This window comes from Heterocephalus glaber, unplaced genomic scaffold, assembly GCF_053883595.1.
Source record: "Heterocephalus glaber isolate CG9 unplaced genomic scaffold, H.glaber_assembly_v1.0 deba00001428, whole genome shotgun sequence".
In the NCBI taxonomy this organism is placed as follows: domain Eukaryota; kingdom Metazoa; phylum Chordata; class Mammalia; order Rodentia; family Bathyergidae; genus Heterocephalus; species Heterocephalus glaber.
The window spans coordinates 28,496,622-28,513,633 of record NW_028258293.1 but is presented as its reverse complement, the minus strand read 5'-3'; the positions used below and the strand labels follow the sequence as shown (position 1 = coordinate 28,513,633).

The following is a 17,012-nucleotide window of genomic DNA, read 5'->3' as shown; positions in this document are numbered from 1 at the left end:
TCCCATCTGCTAGGCTTCCACCAGCCGCTTCCCATAGACACTCTCATCCCTATAGGCCAAACACAGAAAATAATTTTACTCATGGCTGTCCTCACAAAGTTGGCCCATGTAGCACTAGTGGCAGGGACAGTGTTGTTGACAAAGAATAAGAGGTTCTCAGGTCTTAGGTAGATAGATTCTCTTCCAGATTAAGAAGTAGAACTGGTCAACAGTGAGGTCAGAGGGCACTAGGTACTTCCTCAGTTCAGACCAGGCACCCTGGCTCGAGGAGCCTTCTCCATGATAACCTGCTGTATCAGCCACTCGCATCATTTCCCTGCCTTTATTTATTTAAGTAGTTCAGGGTGGCCTTGAACCCACTATGTAGCCCAGGTTGGCCTTGAACTCACAGTGGTCCTCCTGCCTCAGCCTGGGATTACAGGCATGTGCCACCACGCCTAGCATTTCTGCATTCTTCAAGACAGCATATCTGTACCTCCAGATAAATTGCTCTTGCACAAATGGGCCCTATTTGGCCCACATCTCAACCTACATGTGTTCTGTTTTGTTTCTCAATTTGTAAACTGATGGAGTTATGGTACACTAAAAGTTTTTTTTTTTCAGTTCTGGGGATTAAACTCAGGTCCTTGCACACACTAAGTGTTCTACCACCAAGCTACACTCCAAGCCTACATTAAACAATTCTTACTCTAGAATCTATAGACAAATTTCAAAAATATATATGGAAAATTTTCTTTTTTATATTTTTCTACATGCAAAATTTTATATGTACATTTTTCTGAGGAAAGAATACTCAGAATCTTAAAGAAAATCAACAGCAAGGAAACTGAGCATTCTCTTCCAGTCCTCCTAGCTCTGAAATTCTCCAACTAACTATACAGCTTTCCTTTCAAGGACCAAAAGATAGAAGAATTATTTTATTCCTACTTCTCTCTTTCATATAAGCATTGCTTCACTATATATCACCCTGTGGAGCTGCTGTAAAAAGTTAGAAGGCCTGAGGAAAAGTATTTGACACAACATATATAAGAAAACTTCTTAACTGAAAATAATCTAACATAAATGTTCTTTAAGAGATGAACTTAAAAAAAAAGAGATGAACTTGTTGGGGCAGGGGATTTAGCTCAGTGGTGGCGCACCTGCCTCATAAGCACAAGGTCCTGAGTTCAATCCTGAACTTGTTAAATAAATTATGCATATATAAGAAAAATAGAAACTTCTTTCATGTACTGATGTGGAAAGATCTTTAAGATAAATTAAATGATAAAAGCAGACTGTAGAATAGTATATTCAAAATATTGCCAAACATGTAGAGTAGATGGGAGGGAACAGATGTCATGTATGTGTTTAATTATATACAGACTTATTTGCTTACATATCCACAAACCATCTCTGCAAGGATGTACAAAAACATTAATATCATAGGCTGCCTGTGAGGGAGTTGGGTGGCTAGTAAGCAGCATTTGTTTGTTTGCTTGTTTTTGTTACCAGGGATTGAACTTGGGAACTTACATTTGCGAGGCAAGTGCCGAAACCACTGAGCTAAATCCCCGGCCCAGCACGCAGGATTTGAAAGGAACCTTTTAAACTGTTAACTGTTTTCCTCCTCCATTTAAATTTTTGGAGCCTGGCATGGTAACACATGCCTATAATTCCAGCACTCAGAAGGCTGAGGCAGAAAGATCACCTTGAATTTGAGGCTAGCCTGGGCTACATAGTGAGTTCAAAGCCAGCCTGAACTAATAGAGAGACCCTGTCTCAAAAAAAAAAAAAAAAAATGGGAGGTGAAAGCTGGGAGAATAGCTCAGTGGTAGAGCACTTGTGTCAAAATGCATAATGCCCTGGGTTTAATCCCCAGTACTAAAAAAAAATTTGAATCTTAAAATTTACTGTTTTGGAAATTTTTATTTCAATATAATATTCATACCCAAAAATGCCAAATAAGTACATAGCTTAATGAACTTTTACAAAGTGAAAATATCTGTGTAATCAGTATCCTGAATAAGAAATAGACTTGGGCCAGGGATTTAGCTCAGTGGTTCTGCCACCTGCCCTGCAAGCACAAGGACCCAAGTTTGATCCCCAGTACCAAAAAAAAAAAAGTTCCCTTTTTTCCCCCAAATTGATAACCACTATCCTGACTTGTAAAACCATGGGGCTATTTTGCATAATTTTGAATTTCATGAAAGTGGAATGCTACAGTATATTGTCTTTTGTTTCTGGCTTCTCTCATTCATTATATTTGTAAAATTCATCATGCATTTTCTGAAACATGGATCTAGCAGTGTATGAGGGTTTTAATTGCTCTACATTTTCATCAATACTTAGAATAACTTGTTATTGTCAGGCTTTCTGGTTAGTCTATTTGCTTTAGCCATTCTGGTGGATATGTAGTATAATGCACTGAAGTTTCCTTTGTTTATTGAGCCTGAGTACCTTCTGCATGTTTACTGGCCATCTGGATACTGTCTTTTGTAACCTGTCTATTTATATATCTTGCCCATTTTATTTTACCTTTTTGTGTTGAGAATTGAATCCAAGGCCTCTTCAATGGTAAGCACTTGTTCTACCACTGAGCAACACCCCTGCCTCTTCCCAAAGTTGGGGGGCCGAGGATTTAGCTCAGTGGTTCTGGCGCCTGCCTTGCAAGCGCAAGGTCCTGAGTTCGATCTCCGGTACCAAAAAAAAAAAAGTTGGGTTGCCAGCCTTTCTCTCATTGATTTTTACAGATTGTTTATACTCTCAATATGATCCTTTGCAAATACATACAAATATTTCCCTTTCTGTAACTTTTTTATTTTATGAATTATTTAGTGATTTTATGTCATATTTAAGAAATCTTTGTCTATTGTAAGATCATGAAAATATCCTTTATCTTACAGCAACTTTACTATTTTAATATTTATTTAGATATATAATCCTTTGTGTGTGTGTGTGTGAGTGTGTGTGTGTGTGTATGTGTGTATATGTGTGTATGTGGAAGACTGAACCCAGGGAATTGTGCATGTTAAGCACAAGCTCCACTGAGCTACATTCCCAATCTACAATCCATTTTTCAAGTGATTTTTGTGTAAGGTATGAAACAGGAATCAAGAGTCACTTTTTCTCACATGATCATCTGGCCCAAATTACCCAGCACTGCAGTGTCACTTTTATCATAGAGTAGGTGCCCATAAATATGTGGACCTGGTTCTATACTCTTTATTTAGTGCCACTGTCTACCCTGGAGACAATACCACATTGTCCTACTAATTGGAGATGTACTTAGTCTTGCTATTGGTATAAAGTTTTTAAAGAAAAGATAGGAGTTGGAGGTATACCTCAGTGGTGAACCACATGCTTAGCATGTGCAAAGCCCTGAGTTTGATCCCTGGAGAAAAAAGAAAAGAAGGAAGGATAGGAGGAAGAGAGGGAAGAAGGGAGGGTGAGTACTAAACCTATCTTTGCTTAACAGGTCTTAAGTCTATCTAGCAGACAATAGCCTAGCAGCTGCCACAACAAAACTGTACCTGACAGCATCTTGGAATGGTGCCCCTACAGCACTGCTCTCCAAGTCAGTCTAAGAAAACAAAAACCCACTCTGGGGAAGAAGGGGGAGGACAAAAAAATGGTCCTTTCACATGACCAAGCAGAGGGAAGATAAATGATCTTTTCACGTGGCCAGTAATACTGATAATAGACAGTGATGTTCTGAGAACTAAGTAAAACACTATATGTAAAATAGTAGTCCATACAATATGTAGCTTTTAGTTTTTTTAAAAAAGCAGTGAATCCAGGACCTAAGCACTGAACTACATTCCTAGCCCTTTTTTATTTTTTGAGACAGGGCCTTGCTAAGTTGCTACATTGCCCAGGTTTGACTCAAACTTAAAATCCTTCTTCTTCAGGCTCCCAGAATGCTGAGATTGGTGTGTGCCACTACATCTGGGTTCTGACCCTTCCTTCCTTCCCCTTCCTTAATTTATTTCTTTTTTAAAAAATTTCTTTCTCTCTTTTATTTATATATTCCTTTTTTTTTCTTTTTTCTTTTTTGACAGAACCAGGGATCAAACTCAGGACCTTGCACTCACCAGGAAGGCGCTGGCGCCACTAAGCTAAATCTCTAGCCCACCTCTTTTTTATTTAAACACTGAATAAACATCAACTTTTATTATTATGTTCATTTTCTTGTCCCTCATACCTAGAACATTCTTAATAGAGAGAAAATACATGATGACTCAGTATTTTAGAATTTTAGAACAGGAAGGAATTTAGAGATGATTTTGTGCTGATTCTTCATCTTTGTGTGGGAAGAATATAAAGTCCCACAAGATTAAGTATGTCGTCCATAGTCACACAGCCAAGTGGGACAGATCCCAGACCTCTTTAAATGCAGAATTTGTGGTGGTGCATGCCTAAAATCCCAGCACTCAAGAGGCTGAGCCAGGAGGATGGACTCCTGTTCAAGGCCAGCCTGGGTAACATAGTGAGTTCAAAAACAGCCTGAACTACACAGCAAGACCCTGTCTCAAAAAATCAAATAGGGCTGGGGATTTAGCTCAGTGGTTCTGCTGCCTGCCTCCCAAGCACAAGGTCCTGAGTTTGATCCCCGGTACCAAAAAAAAAAAACACCTCAAAAAACCCAATGAATGAATGAATTATTTTCCCACTGTAGCCTGTGGGTAAAGTTTTTTAACAGTTGTGAGCACCCCAGCGTGCTGTGAGTGAGAAGGCAACTTTAGAGACTAACCACCAAGGTGCAGGGGTCTTGTTCTCCCTTCTTCAGAGCCCACCATAACCTTGGCCAAATGTTCAGCAAGGAAAACTCACCACAGTCAGCACTGCAGTCAGAGCTGTGAAGAATACTAAAGTCTGAATGCAAAGGGGTGCGGCTAAAATTTTCCAGCAGAGGAGGGAGGAGCTTCCCTGAAGCCTGAAGGAGGCTTTTCTTAGCTAAGGAAAATGCCAGGGATCTTCAAAGGTATTTCTTGAGGCAAACAAAGAAAGAAAGCTGATTCCAGTATCCCTCTTGGCACTTGACTTGCTTTTCCATGTTGGCCTAGATCTGCCCGGACTGATCCACATCATCAGATGCCCATTGTGATATTATATATTCAGTTCTGAGTCAAGGCACAGCACAGCCAGCAAGAGCTTAACTGCATATACTTGATCTTAGCCAAAAGGCCAAGAAGCGATTAACTGCATATAATACCAGATAGCAGGTGCCGTAATTTCACCTATACATCTATCCTGTTCTCTCTATTCCTACTGACTGAGTTCACATCTTCATGAGCGCCACCAGGAGCTACTAAAGATATGTGTGTGTGAGGAATGCACATGAGCAGAGCTGCATTTGGGAAGACCATTCTGACTACACCTGAAAGCTAGACAGGGAAAGGAGGGAGGCTAGGAGAAAGGTGGTAGGGAACATGGACTATCAAAAGTTGGCGCTACTATGACAGATCTGGAATCACTATGGGATAGTCTAGAGTAACCATTCTTAGGTCCCTACAGGACTGCACTATGGTTTTCCAAATGGACCACTAAACTATTTTTGTACAGGAATGTCTACATTCTTTACCCCTATTTTATAGACAAAAAATTAGGATCCTCTAGAAGCAAGTTATTTTCCCAAGGTTATTTGCATCCCAAGGCAAGTTATTTTTCCAAGGAAATTCCGCTGAGAAAGCACAGATAGAAAAAGGAGTGAAATTAGAATCATAGGCTTTTACAGCTGAAAGGGATCTTAGAGATAATTTAGTCCCTCCTCCCTAATTTTACACATGAGGAACATTGAGGCACAGAAAGGGGAAATGACTTGTCTAAGGTTACAACAGTAAAGAAATGATAAACACTTAACATCCAGCCTGGGCATAACACTGAGTCTGTGAACCCAATCCCAAACTCTCTCCTCTAACATGAGAGGATTGACTTATCACTACAGGTGCCATTCTTTAGGGTAGAAAAATTGGAAGGAAATGCATTGTCCCAACCCTCAAACAAAAAGGCTGACATGCTTGTAGCATATCCAGTTTCCAGAAGTTCTAGTGATGAAAATAACAAATTTTACAACTGGGGACTTGAATGATTTGGTGATGGCACTCTGAACAGTCCAAAACGAGACGTGAGGTACATAATGATTGAGTGAGCATCCTGATAATGTGGTGTCACTCAAGCAAGAGACATACAGACAAAAGGCCTGGTCCTGATTGGATGGCAAGGAGGCACAGCCTGGCACTACATAAAGAGCAGCAGACTCAGACAAAGCTCGAAAAATCTAGACTCAAATCCTATCTACTTAGTCACTATATGCCATTGGGTGATCTCCCTAGACCTCAGTTTCTTCATCTGTAACTCTAAATGTTAATGTGAAGTTCAATGTAGTAAATTTATATGAAATGAAAATAGTATATGTGTTGGATGGATTCTGAGTGTCATCTCAAATACTGGCTCTGGAAATTACTAGCTACTTGGGCAAGTCATCTGATATCTCTGAGTCTCAGATTCTTCATACAGGGTCTTTAATAATTATAGGATAGTCTGAGGATTAAGTTAAATATATAAAATACTGGATATAAATTGAATATATTTGTAATACTATAAAATGAAATGATGTTTTTAAAGCTTGGCACATAGTTATACAACACCTTACTCAATAATTGGTATCTTTAAAAGAGTTTGTGTATGTGCACACATAGGACATTATTAATACTACATACTGGATGTAAGTGGCTCCCAGTGTTCTACTGATAAACTTTAAAGAATAAAGGCCTTAACACTGGATGTGATGGTGCACACCTGTAATCCCAGAACTCAGGAGGCTAAGCCAGGAGTATCACCATGAGTTTGAGGCCAGCCTGGACTACACAGTAGTCTGGACTACACAGTTCAAGGCCATCCTGAACTACATAGTGAGACCCTGTCTTAAAAAAAAAAAAAGCCTCTCAAGGAACTTAAAGCCCAGAGAGAGACACATAAAGGAGCAAATCTCAGTTTAATTATAAAAAGGAGCCCAACTCCCAGGCATGAGGCAAGTTCAACACAAGTTATCTTAACTGCACCACACCAATTAAACTCTTTTTATTTTTTTCTTTTGGTACCGGGGATCAAACTCGAGTCCTTGCGCTTGCGCAGCAGGCGGAGAAACCACTGAGCTAAATCCCTGGCCCAAATTTTTTTTTTTTTTTTTTTGGTACTGGGGATCGAACTCGAGTCCTTGTGCTTGCAAGGCAGGCAGTGGAACCACTGAGCTAAATCCCCAGCCCACCAATTAAACTCTTAAGGGAAGCCCAAGAGTATTCACTTCAAGTGGGTACAGTTGACAGAGTAGTGAACCCAGTCAGTACCCTAGCTTTTTGGCATGACATATGAAAATATCTAGTGGCTAATCAATAAATGGTGTCTTTTAAAAAGGTTGATTCAGGGCCGCGAATTTAGCTCAGTGGTTCTGCCACCTGCCTCAAAAGCTCAAGGTCCCGAGTTCGTTCCCCGGTACCAAAAAAAAAAAAAAAAAGGTTGATTCAGACCTGCTCATTTCTCAAGTCTCATCTCTCCTCATTCCCTAATGCCCACTTGAGACTCCAGAATTAACAAAATGCTTCAAGTTTCCCAATAAATCTCAAGGCTCAGCATCTCTCCACCTTTGCCCAGAATGCCTGGTCCACACCCATATTGTAAGAAACCGCTATTCATTTTTAAAGATTCAGCTCAGGTTCTTCCAGGAAGTTTACCCTGGTTCCTCATGGTGAGTTAGTACTTCTCCTATGTGTTTCCACAGCATCCCTTCTACACCCAACACTATCACTTATCACATGAATTCATTTATTCAATAAATATTTACTGACCAGTGGGTGATGAGCCAGAATAGGGTTAGCATTATGGATATGATAATAAGACAGCATAGTTCCTGCTCTCTGAAGCTAGCAATCTATTGGGAAAGGAATTGATAGAATAAGTACTTATGAGAAGTGCATATTTTGAAAGAACAAAGTGCTATGGTAGCATAAAAAGGACTAATGGTATAATTATAATCATCATCATCATCACCATCATCACTTATGGGCACAATGTTTCAGACACTATGCTAAGCACTTAAAGTGCTCTCATTTAACTTATTCCTCACAGCAACATTGGGAAGTATATTTTCCTGCTTAAAGTCAATGAAGTTATGGTTTGGAAAAGTTAAATAATATACCCAAGGACACACAACTGTAAGTGTCAGAACTGAATGTTTAACACAGGTCTGCCTAAATCCATGGCATTTCTCTTAACCTCTGTCTTTCCCTCCTCTTAGGATATTGTGCAGAACCAGTTAGTTTCCTCAATATCTATTCCCTCTTTTTCCTTTAATAACAGAACTGCTGGATTGTAGCTAGGCACACGACCATTCGTAATAAATATGACATCCCCCCATCAATCTTGTAGCTAGGTATGGTTATGTGGCTAAATTCTGGTCACTGGGGTAGGAGCAGAAATGATGTGTGTAGTTTCTAGAATATACTTTTAATGGGAAGAAACATGCCCACAGCTTCTCCCTTCCTCTTCCTGCTGGCTAGAATGTGGACATGATGGCTCAAGAGGAAGCAGCTGTCTCACCTCATAAGAGAAACATTTTGAGAAGCGTGGAAGAAAAAAAGGCGAGGGTGGTGGTAGCAAACCTATGGCATGTGCGCCACAGTGGGCTGTTTATATCATTGAAAGCTCTAAAAGGTTCCTGATCACTGGGCTAGGGTATCCACTTATACTATAATGTGAGAAAGAAATATCTATTATGGTCGCCAAACCACTATATCAATTCATATAAGAAGATACTATGTCTCATTCATCTTTCTATTCCCAGAGCCCAGCAATATTACATGTTGAATTGAACTGAAGTGAATTCTGATTTTGGTTCTGCCATTTGCTACTATTTCTCAATCAGTTTCCTTTTCTGGCCTGCCTGTCACATAGAACAGCTGATAAAAGGCATGGTTTTCAATTTTATTCTGGTTATAAAGGGCCTGAAAAATTATGTAAAACATCATGAAATATTTATCAATGAAAAAAAAGAAATACTTATCAATGTACTGTTATGGCTTGTATCTAGATGTCCCCCCAAAACCTCATATTTTCATAGGTAGGGCTTTTCAGAGGTGGCTGTGTGTGCTGCTAGGGCCTGTGCTGCTGGGATCAAGGATATGGTGCTTGGATTAAGGCTGCCCCACCCTAAGGGTGGGTAGCCTGAATAAGATAAAAGGGACAGAAAGAGGGTCACTGCTGGTCGCTTGTCACTTGCTGCTTGCTGCTTTTGCTGCCTTCTCCCTACCATGTTTCTCCCCTGTGATATCCCTCTGCCATGCTACCCTGCCTTGGAGTCAGCTTATTATGGACTGAAACCTCTACAAACTGAGCCAAAATAAGCCTTTCCTCCTCTGACTTTAGGTGTCAAGTGTTTTGTCCCAGCAATGAGAAAAGTAACTAAGACATGTAACTTCATCACAAATAACAAGCAAACTTTACTAGCAGGAAAGATGGTTATATTATATAAATGGAGTTCTCTGTAGCTCAAAAAAATATAAAAACATATCTGAGTTTCTCTGCAAGTATTTATTTTCAAGTAAAACTTATGGGAGAAAATTTTGAAATTTACCAAATTCTATTCATTCATTTAATGTTTTTCTAAAATGCGGAGGACTTATTAAAGCTGAGGAGGAATTCACCTCTAGGACCACCAGTGTTCCAAGAATGTAAGGTTTGCCCACGTGTTCTCTGTCATTCTCCGGCCAAGGTGCACGGTTTAGCCCCGACAGGCCAACAGTCATCGCAGTCCCCCCAGCCTCATTCGGACGAAAGCCAGTGACTGAGTAGAAATCAGCCCTCACTGGAACCCTGAGCAGAGGTTGGACAACTGCTTCTTAGGAACTCAGGAAATTCATGCGTCGGAAAAGGTGACTCATAATAAACCAAAAGAATATGGCCACACAGATATTAGAATCTGATCAGATAAAATAGTTTAGGGAATTCCTCGGAACCTACAATAAACTTACAGAAACCTGCTTTTTGGACTGTGTTAAAGACTTCACAACAAGAGAAGTAAAACCTGAAGAGATCACCTGTTCAGAACATTGCTTACAGAAATATTTAAACATGACACAAAGAATATCCGAGATTTCAGGAATACCATATTCAGCAGAATGAGGCCCTGGTAGCCAAAGTGGGACTTCTTGGCCAGCCTCGATAGAGAAGTCCCAATGGCTGAACTCTGGGTGGAGGCTGCCACGGCTGTTGCCCTGGGAAAGAGGACTCATCAGGTGGAATCCCTGGAAGTGGTGGGCACCATGTTGAACCATCTGTCATGACTATTTGGCAAATGGTAACCACTGGAAAAACAAAATTGCTGCTCACCAGGAATCAAAATAGAGGATCTTATTGTTCAGTGAAAATAATAAGGTACAACATTAAGGTTGAGGCCTTAAGATTCAGTAGCTTGGTAACTTAATTAGAAAAATAAGCCACTGTTTCTTCAACTGTGACTGTTAATTTTAAAGCAAAATATGTGTTCAATCATGTAAGAGAAAAACATTACTGAAAGTGAAATAAATGGGAATATCACTAAAAAAAAAAGAATGTAAGGTTTGCTAGGATGATATAACAGATGTGAAAGAACTTAGAAAAGGGAAAAGAATAATTACTATTATTCATATCAAATATGAATTCCTCTAAAAATCTCACATGGTTATCATTTGGCAGAACAGGTAAGGCAGGGAGAGACTCCCAGTAGGCTGGAGACCAGGGCCTCTGACAGCACAGGCAAAGTCAGGTCTTCATAGAAGGCACTCCCTGTGCCTGGAAAAGCCCCAAGGAAATTTTTTATCTTCTTTACAGCCTAAGAAACTGGATATACCTGGAAGAATGTCTTGTTCAATTTATATATCCAGTGCCAAGAATATAGGTGGCATTGATTCAGGGAACATTGTTTCTTTCATTCATTCACTGCAACTGAGAGATAAAACTGTATATTTGCCATGCACAACATGATAAAACAATCGTGTCTGTATCTTTGCTTCCTTAATATTTAGTTAATTGGGGCCGGGAATTTAGCTCAGTGGCTCCGCTGTCTGCCTCGCAAGCGCAAGGACCCCAGTTCGATCCCCGGTACCAAAAAAAAAAAAAAAAAATTTAGTTAATTGTTCTAGTAAAGCATTTATCATATGTATTTAGTTACATTTTGGAAGACTAAAGTTAGTGCTTTCTGTAAGAAAAGACTGAGTTTTACTCACCTGAGCTTTATCAATGTTTATTTAGCACAATACTTGGCACACAGTAGATGCTCAACAGTGGTTTTTCTTTCCTCTGAGTTACAAGAGGTAGATTTTGGAGAAAACACAAGTGTTGGTATAAAACAATCTCCCTAAGCTAGTCCTGATCTAGCCCTAAAGTCATTACTGGTAAAACCAATCTTTTTGTTCCCAGAAAGTTAGGAGTGTGAGGATAAAGTGATTCTGACATGGTGATTTTTCTGGGAATAATTCCAGTCTCCTCAAAGACCTGAGGCCGTGAGTGCTGATCTATATATGGGTGTTACAACAAAATAATTAAGTGTCCGAAATGACAGATACCTCCTCTAGGTCAACAGTAAAAATAGCATAAAGTTTCCAAGGGAAAAGGTATCTTCATTACTAGTGGCCATTCTACAAAGAGGAAGGAAATTGACTGAGTTACAAAAGATATACCTTACTCTCTTGCCTCAGAACTTAGAAGTGAGAACATATAACAACTATGAACTGACAGAAATTATTCTGTCTCTATTTCTCTGATTATTGAGCTGTTATTACCCCAAGACTGGGTGCTGAACAATAGCTGAGGGCAAGCAATAACCTTGGGAGAAATGACCTAGCACAATATGAATGTGAAGAACAATTATTATTTTTATTTCTATCAAATATAAATCCCTATAAAAACTATGAATCCTTCAAAATTCTATTGAATGATACTGGGCCTTTGAGGGAATAATGACATCTATACAACAAGACAGAGCTAGGTCCAGAGATATGCTGATATGTGATCCCTCGGTGACACAAGTCAAGCTGTGTCTTTCTCCTTGGAGAAAACAGGAAGAGTGTCATCTCATATGTGCAAAGGCACAGAGGTAGTAGAGAGCATTGGTGTATAAGAAAATGTGCCTGAGACAATGCAAAAAGAGAAATCACTGAGAAGGAGAGCAGTCCTGTAGTGTAAAAGATCTGGAATACTACATCCTCAAAAGGAAGTTTCCAATGTTTGTTTTTTGTGATACTGAAGACTGAACCTAGGGCCTTGCACATGGGAGGTAAGCATTCTACTATTGACAGAACTTTTTTTAAAATTCTACTTTGAAACAGAGTCTTATTGAGTTGCCCAGGCTGGTCTTGAATTTGTGATCCTCCTGCCTCAGCCTCATGAGTATTTGGAATTACAGGTGTATGCCTGACAAAGCTTTGTTTTCATCTCATTACCTCCTCAGAGAAGCATCAGGATAAGAACACAGGATAGAGGGATGAGAACCTAGACTTATAAAACAGGCCATGTAAGAAAGTGGTAAAACTAGTACTGACAAGCAAAGCTGATGTGAAATAGATGCCCCATTTCCTTCCCAAAGTTCGGAAGTTATAAGACTGAGTCTTTTGAAAAGAGAAAAAGGATTATACCAGCAAAAACATAATAAAGGCTGGGTACTTTGTGTGTGAGCATAAGAATTAACTCTTGTCTCAGGGATGTTGAACTCAAAGTGGGCCAGAGTGAAATGAAGAGAGGAAAAAGGTGGAAATTACTTGTTTTTTCTTGGCTCCAGGCTTAGGAGAGAAAGGAGACTATACAAGATTCCTTTTAGTTTATCCAGTCCATTTCCCTGTATGTGTATATGTGTGTGTGTGTGGAGGGGGAGGTATTTGCAAGTGACAAGCACTTGGGACAGAGCCTCTATAAATTGACAGATGAAATCATTCCATCCAGGAAATGAGGAGCCTGGAGCAGTTTCCATCACTATCCAGCACTACTGTGCTGGCCACCTGGGAACACAGCATGGCATTGGAGAAAAGCTTACAGCCCTAACCAAACCCCTTTCATGCAACCAAGGTCACCTGGAGCCAGCTGTTTGCAAACAGTAGGATGTGTTTGCCAGCACTGATTTTCAAAACCTCAGGGCAGCTCCAGTAACCACATTTTGGTTCAGCTTGATCAATATTTATTGACTCTTGCTTGACAACAGACCCAATACTGGACACTGAGGATACAGAGAACAATGTGATATGGCCTCTATCCTCAGGTATCTCATAATCTAGAAGGGGATACAGTCATCAAAAGACATACTTAAACCTAGACAGTAAGTGCTAGGACAAAGGAAATGCAAGGAACACCAGCAGCTCATGGTAGGACAAATAACGCAATCCAGGAAACCCAAGGTTTCTCAGAAGGGGAGATTCATTTAACCATTTTAAAGGTTAAGGAGGAACTTGCCAGGTGAAGAAGGGGAGGTCTTCTAAATAGCCCAGAACAACATATGAGAGCCCCTGAAATAGTAGATAATGTGGATGAAAGAGGCTCAAATACAATTAAATTACAGGCTGCGAGAAGAGTGGAGACGCTGGAGAAAAAGATGAGGACAGATGGCATTAAGCTTTCTGTCATACCGAGCTAAGGAGCAGGTCAGAGGTCTGGGCATGACATATGCTGAAAATTATCTCATAGGGAGTATCCCAAGAAGAGATAAATATATTGACGTAGATACAGATATAGACATATAGATTTTTTTTTTTTAGCCAGGGTCTTGTTAAGTTACTAATGGGCCAGGCTGAGCTTGAATTTGCCTGCCTCAGCTTCCCAGAGTCTTGAAAGTGTAGGTATACACCATCATGCCTGGTTTCCCAAGAAATTTAAAAATAAAATTTAAAAAACTCACCCAAACAAAATTAATTTTCTTTCCCATTAATTAATTAATTTTTTTTTTTTTTTTGAGACAGGGTCTCACTATGTAGTTCAGGCTGGCCTTGAACTCACTATGTGGCTCAGCTGGCTTCAAACTCACAGTGATCCTCCTGCCTCTACCTCCCGAATGCTGGGATCACAGCCATGTGCCACCATGCCCAGCTCTTTCCCATTAATTTATGTGGGATTTTTAGAAGGAGGAGGATGTCTTAAAAATAAAACAACTTACTCTACGATGTGACAGCTCAAAATGGATGTAAATCACTCCTTCTGAATTTTAATAGCATTTTTTAATCTTCCTTTTAGCACTTGTCATTTTCTGTCTAAAAGCATAATAATCTATTATTTCTACATATTCTCCTGAGGATGAGCCAGGTCCTGTTCATTCATTTTGTAAAATTACTTTTCAACCCACTCTGAACAGGTAAGGGATCATCAGGGCACAAAACATGTTTAACAGGTGGGTGTGGGGGTGCAAGCCTGTAATCCCAGCACTCAAGAGGCTGAGGCATCAACCACTGAATGGATAAAGAAGATGTGGTTTTAAAATTTTTTTTAAAAATGTGATTTTTTTTTATACAATGGAGTACTACTCAGCCATAAAGAATGAGAAGCTAGAGACATTTATAGCTAAGTGGATGCACACTGAGGCCAAACTAGTACGTGAAATAAATAGGACACACATGTGTAAATATCTAATCTCTGGTGTGAAAAAGAAAAAGTGTAAATAAGGATCAAAATGTATAACTGACATTGTGAAATAGGAAGAAAATGTTCAAATAAGAAGGGGAACCGGGCCAGGGATTTAGCTCAGTGGTTCCTCTGCCTGCCTCGAAAGCACAAGGACCCAAGTTCGATCCCCGGTACCAAAAAAAAAAAAAAAAAAAAGAAGGGGAACAAGGGAGGGAGAAGAGGGAAGGAAAGAGGGACAAGGAAAAAAAAGAGAAAATTGAAGAGGCTGAGGCAGGAGAATCATCCTGAGTTTGAGCCCATCCTGAGTTACATAGTGAGTTCAAGGTCAGCCTGAACTGTATAGGGAGACTCTACCTCAAAACAAATTTTAAAAATTCAATAAATATTTCATGGCATCATTGTATCTCAATCAAAAACTCTTAAAGATATTCTCATCCAAAGTTTCTCAACTTTTGTGAAGAATCTGAAAAAAGGTATGGGAGCTGAGGAAGTAGCTCAGTGGTAGAGCACTTGCCTACCATGCACAAGGTCTTGGGATCAATCCCCAGCACCAGAAAGAAAAATAACCAAAGAGGACTGAGGGCCAACTCCCTATCTTTTCTGTCTCCAACATTTCCAGCCTATCCCCATGTGATCTTCAGGTATTTGCAAAAGCTTCACATTGTCCTTTTCTAAGGCACTCCCCTGCCCCTTCCTTACCTCTTGTGCTACAATTAGGTGCTTGTATCTTCCAATGCCATGAGTGGGCTTTGTCTTGTACTGTCGACTGGTACTCAGTAGAATGCCACCTAAAAGAGAGAAAATAAGACAAACTTCTTTCTAAGCTCTTCAAGGGACAGACAGATCATAAGCAAGGAGACAAATTCTCCACTGCAGAACTGGGAACTAGCAGGCCTCTTGGTGGTTTAAACAACTAGTTATTTCTTGATCCTGGACAGATTCTCAGTTTGCCCTCCTTTTCTCTCCATTTAACCCCTGGAATACATCCAATCACCACCACCCATCTTTCTTTGAAACACTGCAAAAGCCACTGCAAAGAGAGAGACAAAAATATATTCTCATGGGGCTCTCATCTCTTGTTCTTCAACAGGCAATACTTCTTTTGAAGTTTTTCAATGGGGATTATATAGAGAAAGAAGCAGGCAGCAAAAAATAACCAGCAAAAAAGAGGATCACAGAGTTCTATAAAGTTTTAAAAATCATTTAGCACTAGGGATGTAGCTCAGCAATAGACTGCTTGGGCTGGGGATTTAGCTCAGTGGTTCCGCCGCCTGCCTCGCAAGCACAAGGTTCTGAGTTCGATTCCCAGTACCAAAAAAAGAAAACTCAAACAAGCAATAGATTGCTTGCCTAACATGCACAAGCACCTAGGTTTGATTCCCCAGTACCACAAAAACAAACAACAACAGAAATCATCTAATTTGATTTATTTATGTTGATATGGAAAAATATCCAGCATATTATTAAGTGAACAACAACAAAAACAAAATACTTCGGTACAGAACTATTCATATATATGCTGCTATTAGGTAAAAAGAGGATCTCAATAACATTTATAGTGTCGTTGATCCTGACAGGTGATACCCAAATCCCCCTTCAAGGAAGGACTAATTGCCTATGTCTTGCTTTCACATAGATACATATACACATACATATATTCCCTTTTTAATCTTAATATTCTCATTTACAAATAAAGAATGATTGCTCAAAAAAATTTGATGACCAAAAAAAAAAAAAAAATCAAAGAATCTAGTGACATGACCAACTAGTAACCCAGCAAGTAAGAGGCAGAACTGCCATTTAAACTTGGGTCCATCTGACTGCACGGCCTGTATCCATAATTCCTCAGTCAGTGACGGCAAACCTTTTAGAGATTTCAATGATACAAACAGCCCACAGCGGCACATGTGCCATAGGTTCACCACCTCTGTCCTAGGTCATCACACCTGAATTTCTAGAATATAAAATCTGGCTAGACCTGATCTTTCCTAGTTCTGGTCTCAGTTCTTTATCTCTACCTTTCCACAGGAATCAGCTCTGCACAGGCCTCCTATGTCTGCCTGTCTTACTCATTCTCTATTTTCTGGAGAAGTCCTAGCCTAGGCTCTGTTCCCTTTCCTCCTGGCTTCTGTGATTCTGCCCTCATCTCCTCAGGGTCGCCACTCTGCCGGGGGGTAACAGAAAGTGGTGTGGAGAAACCTAAACAACATCAAGTGAAAGGTTTTGTAGCAGCCCCTCACTCCTTTCAGTGGCACTGGGGTTTGAACCCAGAGCCTTGCTCATGGTAGGCAGATATTCTACAAGCTATACCCCCAACCCCTTTTAATCTTTTTTTTTTTTTGGTTCCGGAGATTGAACTCAGGACCTTGCACTTTCAAGGTTTAATCTTATTTTGAGAC

General features: G+C 39.9%; 1 protein-coding gene and 1 pseudogene across 1 annotated transcript in view; one reads left to right on the top strand and one right to left on the bottom strand.

The window, feature by feature from the left end:
- The window catches only part of Mrpl48 (mitochondrial ribosomal protein L48), a 57,819-nt gene that overhangs the window by 17,850 nt on the left and 22,957 nt on the right, over positions 1 to 17,012 (bottom strand). The window contains exon 4 of the mRNA XM_021243270.2: positions 15,313 to 15,401. Coding sequence (XP_021098929.1) covers positions 15,313 to 15,401 — 89 coding nt within the window. The remainder of the gene's footprint in view (positions 1 to 15,312; positions 15,402 to 17,012) is intronic.
- On the top strand, positions 9,765 to 10,575 carry LOC101716012 (mitochondrial import inner membrane translocase subunit Tim9 pseudogene; annotated as a pseudogene).